The sequence below is a fragment of the Rhododendron vialii genome, chromosome 4a (genome assembly GCF_030253575.1).
Source record: "Rhododendron vialii isolate Sample 1 chromosome 4a, ASM3025357v1".
Taxonomy (NCBI): Eukaryota; Viridiplantae; Streptophyta; class Magnoliopsida; order Ericales; family Ericaceae; genus Rhododendron; species Rhododendron vialii.
Window position 1 is genome coordinate 32346996 of NC_080560.1, and position 8004 is coordinate 32354999.

The window sequence follows — 8004 nt, forward strand, 5'->3', positions numbered from 1 at the left end:
AATTTGGTAGTTGAAGACCAGTCGCTAACTGTAATCCGTCACGCAACCTCCAAATTTCTGCGGCTAGACTTGTAGCTGTTCCGATATTCCTGCAGAACTCCGTTATCCAGTTTTCATTGTGATCCCGAACTAAACCCCCTGCAGCGGCTTGAGTGGAATTGTTACGAGATGCGCCGTCCATGTTGGAGGGCTGCGATTGCTACCCAAAATTGAACTAATCCCATATCAACAGGTTTCCTTTTACTGCTTAATATACCGAAAAATAGGTAAAAATTTCACATTTGATATTTAATTGTAAATCGATAAAGGGTAAAAATATTATTCAATGTCGCATAATTCTGTTCTTACTTTCATGCATAGCATTCGGCAAAATGACAACGGACAAGTTTATGGTTTTAGAACTTTTTTCATGCTCCTGCTACCTATGACCAAACCCTGTTAGCTGCGCACACAAGAAAGAAAGTCGTTAGGGAGGCTCCGGCCGGGGTTGTTGGCCGAGAATGTCCTCCAACGATCAAGTCAGTATCAAAGTTACTTCTCTCACTTATTGTTGCTCCTCCCTTTTCTCTCTTCTTCTGTTTGCCTACGCGCCGCTGATTCCCATTTTAATGGAGTAACAATTTTTCCGTACTTGTGCATTCGATGCATATAGTTTTGGCTAAATAATAACACACTTTTGGCCATGCTTCTGCTGACTAAATAAAACGCACACGTGAAGCAAGGGTTTTGCAAGTGGAGTGGAGTGGAGTGCAGTTGGTGTCTCTGGATAGAGTTCGATTCCCGTAAGCACCCCCTCCCCAAGTCCCCTAGGATAGAGTAGATTAGATTTAACAAATGACAAAAAAAAAAGAAAAAGAAAAAAGAAGATGAAGCAGGTTTTATCCTTTTTCAACCGGAAAATATAGAGTGTGGAGTCATTGCCAACTAATTTGGTTCACAGGTTGACATTAGAAAGGACAACTGTAATTTTTGGATTTTTGATATCCACACTCTATTTTTTTGTTTTTAAGTATTGAAAGTGTATGTATTTTTTTTAGTAAAAGACAACAAAAAAAAGTGGATATCAACGAGGAAGTGTGAAAATTATTTCCCTAAATTTTTCTTTACAAAAAAATATGCTATATTTTTCATTCCACCATTTTTTTTTTTCCAAATTGTGCATTCCTAGGATTGGGGGTTGCTGCTGCACTCGGCCGATCCGACTGACCGGCTTGGATTTAATTCGAACTCCGACAAATCTTTTTTTTTTTTATCCGAAAGAAAATGCCTCAAGGGCTTTAGCTCCAACAAATCTTAACCGTTTTTTATTCAGATGAAAATTCGAGCCGTCCATTGCCGAGATAGATGGCTAGATAGGCCAGTCCAATAACTTATCCTTTTAATTTCATTTTGAAAGATGGATATATAGATAGCACTTTCCCCAGTTGGATGCAGAATAGCAACATGAAAACATGTACGTCAACAAACAAAGGAAGAGCTTCAATGGAAACAAATATTGAACCATTGTATTTTGGCTATCCAATCCCTGCATCTTAAAAGTTAAAACCCTTCCAAATAACAAGAGTTTTACTAATTACCACGGTAACTTTTTTTTTTGGTATCTTTTTCCTTTGATAACTTTCTAATTTTTCATCATAATTTTTGAGATTAATCATTCGTCTTGCTGAAATGAATCAGAAAAATATAAAAATGTGAACCAAATATAAAAAAAGTTCATATAAGACGATATTTTAGACAAAAGAGACAAATGTTTGGTAATTTATTCGTTTTTACTGAACTTTTTTTAGTTTGGTTATACTTTTTTACTTTTTAAACTTCTCTTGCTGAGACGGAAGATTAATCAGAAAAATATAAAACAAATCTAACAAAATTTAGAAAAAACAAACAAAACCAAAAAAGTTGAGAAGAATGTAGCCTAACGATATAAGAGCATCTCTAGTGGGTTGGTTAAAAATTGTGTGTTATATATATGACATAAAGCGTATGAAGTGGGTCCCATTTATTGTTTGTTAAGAGTGTATAAATTAAATAAGTGAATGTGTGTTGTAATGGTGTAGATAAAGATGTGTGATAGTGTAAGTTAAGAGATGTAAATATACAGTCCGTCTCCTGTAAGGACCACCTCATTTTAATAAAATGCGGATCTCCCTTTCCCGATTGAATTTTGATGATCCGAGCCGCTCAATGTGTTCAGAACGTGATTTTAAAGGTAATTGAGAGAAATCAGCAAAAAAAATAACCGGAAAGGGCTTCATCCGAGCAATTTTTGTTTGTTTTTTATTGAACGGTTCAAACAAAAACTGCTCAGATGAAGCTCTTCCCGGTCATTTTTTTTGCCGATTTCTCGCCAGTACCCTTAAAATCACGTTCTGAACACATTGAGCGGCTCGGATCATCGAAATTCGATCAGAAAATGGGAGAAATGAGGAGGCCCACATTTTAACTAAAATAAGGACTCCTTCATTTGAAACTGACTGTATAAATATATATATATATATATATATATATATATATATATATATATATATATATATATATATATATATATGTATTCATGTGGACCCATCCCTTGCCTCCTCTCTCTCCTCATCCGTCCCTTCTCTCTCCTTTACCATGCCAGCGCCCTTTCTCCTATTCTCTCTCTTCTTTTCGTATTGAGTAATGCTACCCACACATACATTTGGAACAGATTTTACACAGCAAGCCAACGTGGCTGTCCAAGTGGGAAAAAGTGGGGCCCATTCTCTCCCTGCCAATTCCAACTCCCGCCCATTTTCTCCCAAAATTGAAACGAAAAACTTAAAGATTGGAAACAGGGGAGAGAAAAAAAGAACTTCCCCCAAATCCCCGATATTCACCTCCAAACTCGCCCCTCTTCTCCGGCGGGATGGAGGTGCTCGGCGCCCTCACAACCTTCGTATGAAAAATAGAGACAGAGAAGCCTTGTGAGAGATGGAAGTAGGGGACGGAGAAAGGGTGGTGGTCGTTATCGGCATCAGTGGTAGGAGTGGTCGTGCGATTCAGATGTGATGGAGTGGGGGTCGTCAGTGGAGAGAGAGAGAGAGAGAGAGAGAGAGAGAGAACACTTGCGTTGGATGGCGGTCGGTTGCATCTCGGATGGTTTGCAGTTGTTGGTGGCGGTGATTTCTGGTGCTGGTGCGGGGAGATGGAGCAGAAATGGATTTTGGAAGATTTTGGGAGTCAAAAATTATACAGTATTCTAAAAATTTTGAATCTTTCAGAATGAGAGAGAGGGAGGGGGGGGGGGGGGGGGGGTGGGGGCCTTTTTTTTTGCCACGTTGGCTGCTGTTCCTGATGTATGTGCAGGTAGCATTACTATTCGTATTGCTAGCTGCGTTGCTACAGTTATCAGTGCAGTTAGCTTTTGTTAAAGTTATCAAGCCCTTGGCACAACCATAAGAAGCAAAAAATTAAGCAAAAGTTAGCTACCTGATTTTTGTCAGTAAAATCTGACCCTAATAATGGGTTAACATCACCAACATCACCCACTAGGGATGCCCTAAGTACAGATTTGGAAAAATGTACCTTCGCGTACATGCCTAACTTCTAAGACAAAATTAGATGTTTTGAAATACTATTCGATTGAGTTGATTTTTTAAATGCTGCTATATGTACATATAAAATATACCTACCATGTACATATAGATTTTGTGGGGTTCACTTCGGGTCCTACTAAGATGATTCGAACAGTGCATTATTTTTACAATATTTTTTTATGGAACCCTGTAAAAAATCAGCTCAACCTAATATTGGTAAAGATTTTTTTTTCCTGAATTTATAGGGGCGAAATTAAACAATTAAGTAGTTTCGTATGTACCCATAGCTTTATTGGATTTTTTTATAAGGATCTCATACATAGTATTTTACACAAAAATGAGCGGTCCGATCATCTTTGTGAAATCCAATACGGGTCCAAAATGGATTTTGTACGCGTGCATAGGATTATAGGAGTATTGGTTTTAGAGTTTGTTCTACCATCTAAAATAATTTATTTTTTGAATTAAAAATGATGTACTCGTAAAACGGGAAAATAAGTAGTTACTGTAAAAACTAAAAAGTAACGGAAGGGCCTTAAATGTCCAGGGCTCCGTTCCGGAAACCTTCTTAAAAAATAAGTACTTATTTTGCCACTTCTAATTCAAAAATAAGAAGGGGCATTCCACAAAATTCTTCTTAAAAAGTTCATTTCACATTTTCAAACTCAAAAATAATGTAAATGAAAAAAAAATTTAATTTTTTTTGCACCGTATTAAAGATCTCAATGAGATCTATCAAACAAAATCCATAGTAGTAGGAAAATTATTTGCGTAAACACATGATTTTTGAGCTTGAAGTTGCCTCATACAAAAAAAAGACTGTTGCTATGATAATGGGCTCCGGCGAAAGGAAATCGTACCGGCGGCAGCGCTGAGCTGTCTCAGACCACCGGACGGCCGATCCGAGCCGTCCAAAAATTCTATAAAAAAAAACCAAAGGGGCTTGCGCAGGAATCAATGGCATCCGAGCTGTATAGGGTGCTTGATCCGAGCACCTATTTTTCGTGTATATATGATGATTCATATATACACGGAAAAGAGGTGCTCGGATCAAGCACTCTACACACCTTGGATGCCGTTGATTCCCGCGCTAGCCCCCTTGGTTTTTTTTTTTAGAATTTTTGGACGGCTCGGATCGGCCTTCCGGTGGCCGGAGACGGCCCAGCGCGGCCGCCGGTACGATTTCTCTCCCGCCGCCCATTGGTACCTATATAAATTCTACCAAAATAATTACCCTTCTTCTTATTTTCCGGAACAACCCTTCTTATTCAACAAAAAATAAGTTCTTGTTTTTGTTTCTGGAACCCAGCCCAAGTCCTCTAAACAGGCCTACCGTGGTTTTGGTTGGGCTTGGACATTAGCTGGGGATCTGCCGAAATTACCCCAACAGTCGAAGCGCACAAGTTTTTTTTTTTTTTTGATAAGTAGAAGCGCACAAGTTCTAACTGAACAAAATATTTTCCTAGAACCCAACCCTGGTTTGTCGATTTGTTGAAATCTCATTTGTTGCTTATAATCTGCCTTTGCCAATCCCACGGTGTATTCAATCGTTCCAATCTCACTGCTGTCTCCGTTGTCCGCGGAGTCAATGAAATTATGTAGCACTCTACGTGTTTGTTGAATTGTCTGAATGGCTTTATCTTGTTGCCTTCTTCAGTCCCACCCTTTCACTCTCCCCTACCGTCTAAACCTCCCACCACTTAATCTCTCTTCCAGATCCCTCAAACCCATTTGCAGCATTCCCCGTAGAGAACTCCCTTCAATCTCAGCTTCCCTAACCCACAAACTCCCACCAGACTTCACCACAAAGCAGCTCCTCCACGCCCTCAGCCAACGAAATGATGAAACCTCTGCGCTTAACCTCTTCCATTGGGCTTCCAAACAGCCCAATTTCAAACCCACTTTGCCCGTATATGAGGAAATCATTCGAAAGCTTGGACACCTTGGATCATTCGATTCAATGAAGCAAATCTTGGAGGATATGAGGGCTTCCAATTGCAGGCCCAAGAAAGGTACTTTCTTGATTTTCATTGAGAGTTACGCGAAACGAGATTTGTATGATGATGCTATTGGGGTTCTTGATATGATTGAACAAGCATTTGGGATGAAACCGGGGAGGGATACTTATAATTCTCTGTTAGAGGTTCTTGTTAATGGAAACAAGTTCAAACTAGTCGAAAGTGTTCGCTCCATGATGTTTACAAGAGGAGTTAGACCTGATGTTTTCACGTTTAATATATCGATAAAGGCTCTGTGTAAATCCCATCAAATTAGGCATGCTATTTTGTTGATCGAAGATATGTCTAACTACGGTTTGGCACCGGATGAGATAACTTATACCACCATAATGAAAGGATATATTGAGGAAGGGAATTTGGAAACTGCGCTTAGAATCAAGGAGGAAATGATAGCAGCTCAATGCCCACTGAGCAAAAAAACTGTCAATGTTTTGATTCTTGGGTATTGTAAAGAGGGTAGAATTAAGGAAGGTTTTAATTTTTTAGAAGAGATGTGGGTTGAGGGATTTCGTCCCGATCAATTTACGTTTAATTATTTGGTGCTTGGTTTGTGGAAGTCTGGACATGTTAAGCAAGCTTTAGAGCTTTTGGATTTAATGCTTCAGGAGGGGTTTGATCTGGATATCTTCATGTTTAACACATTGATATCCGGATTGTGTAAATCTGGTCAAGGTGATGAAGCCATGGAAGTTCTCAATCAGATGATTTCAAGGGATTGTTCCCCTGATACAGTGACATTTAACACTCTGATTAGCAACTTGTGCAAGGAGAAACAAATGGAACAAGCCATTGAAATTGCTTGTATTATGGCGGACAAGGGAATTCAACCTGATGTTTATACGTTTAATTCCCTCATACGAGGGCTCTGCTTGACCAAGAATGACGATTTGGCAATTGACTTGCTCCACGGAATGAAAAGACTAGGGTGCCGGCCTAATGAATACACATTAAATATATTAATCGACGGTCTTTGTTCGAGTGGAAAACTAGACAGAGCTTTGGGTCTATGGAGGGATATGGAATCTAGTGGTTGCGCTCGAGATGAAGTAACGTATGCCACTCTGATAGCCGGATTTTGCAAAAACAGGAAGATTGAGCAAGCGGAGGAGATTTTTTATCAAATGGAACTACAAGCTGTTCCAAGAGATACATCGGTTTATAACTCCATGATTGAGGGCCTTTGTATGAGTAAAAGAATGGAAAAGGCCGAGGAGCTTGTGGATCAGATGATATTGGAAGGACTTCAACCTAATGTAGTCACTTATGGAAGCCTAATAAAGGGATGGTGTAAAGTGGGTCTAATCGATAATGCAAGTAGGCTCCTCCGAACTATTGAGACCAAAGGAATGACTCTCTCCCCACAAGCCTATAACCCGTTGATCCACGCGCTCTTCCAACAGAAGAGAACAAAAGAAGCCATGAGACTGTTTAGAGAAATGGAAGAAAAGGGTACGCCTCCAGATGCCATGTCATATAGAACTGTTTTTCGAGGGTTTTGTTCTGGTGGCGGACCTATTGGAGAGACCATTGATCTCTTAGTTGAAATGACTGAGAAAAGAATTACGCCTGACTCCGATTCGTTTCATATGCTGGCAGATGGGCTTTGTGCTTTATCCATGGAGGACACTTTAGTTATGCTTGTTGAAAGGTTTATCAAGATGGACTTCTTCACCGAAAACGAGGTCTCTGGGATCATGGGGTTGATGAAAATCCGTAAATTTCAAGATGCAGTTGTCCATATTGGCGGTATTTTGAGTAGGAGAAATCGCAAGAGACCCTAGTAAAGATTGAAGCTGGGAAACCTGGATTGGAAGATACAGCTTGCATTTCCTGCTTGTTTCTAACAGTGGAATACTCCACCGGTAATGGAGACCGATCGATGGAGTTTCCGGGGGTCCATTTACATTTAGACGTACTAGGGATGCTTTTATAGGCCATGGGATTTTAGTTGATTTTCTTGTGGTACACTGTTCTAGTATCTAAACCACATGAGAAATACAGTAAACGATTCTCCATCGGATTGGAATTTTTGATGTGTTGTTCTTTAATTTGGATTTAGTCCTGTTCTCATGCATGGCAATTTTACCGATACTGAATTTTATTTACTAGTGTATTTATTTACCTTTTTTTTTTTTTTGGTCACAACGATAACAAGTGTATTTATTTACTTAACCACCAATAAATTATAAAGCATCGCAAGAGAATTATTTTGTATCGCATTGACCAATTGCATAAGGAGTGTCAACAATGCAAACAACACTGATAGCAAAAAGTAATTTAGTACAGCTTATGGGAACTTCTAATAAACGATCGCAAGAGATTGTTTTTAATCCGGATCATTCAAAACACTTTTGGACAGTAAAGACTGAGCGTTTCCGTGAATTACTTATTTACGGCTCTTCCGTTAATAAGTTATTCTCATAATTCAG

General features: G+C 39.2%; 1 protein-coding gene across 1 annotated transcript; it reads left to right on the forward strand.

Annotated features, from left to right (window-relative positions):
• The first annotated feature begins 4914 nt into the window (after positions 1-4914).
• Positions 4915-7699, forward strand: LOC131324360 (pentatricopeptide repeat-containing protein At3g53700, chloroplastic-like). The gene has a single exon (XM_058356305.1). The coding sequence runs from the start codon at positions 5188-5190 to the stop codon at positions 7354-7356; it is 2169 nt and encodes a 722-aa protein (XP_058212288.1). The 5' UTR covers positions 4915-5187; the 3' UTR covers positions 7357-7699.
• The last annotated feature ends 305 nt before the right edge of the window (positions 7700-8004 follow it).

Excerpts from the sequence above, each read along its gene's own strand:
- LOC131324360 (XM_058356305.1), top strand. The coding sequence starts at position 5,188 with ATGGCTTTATCTTGTTGCCTTCTTCAGTCCCACCCTTTCACTCTCCCC.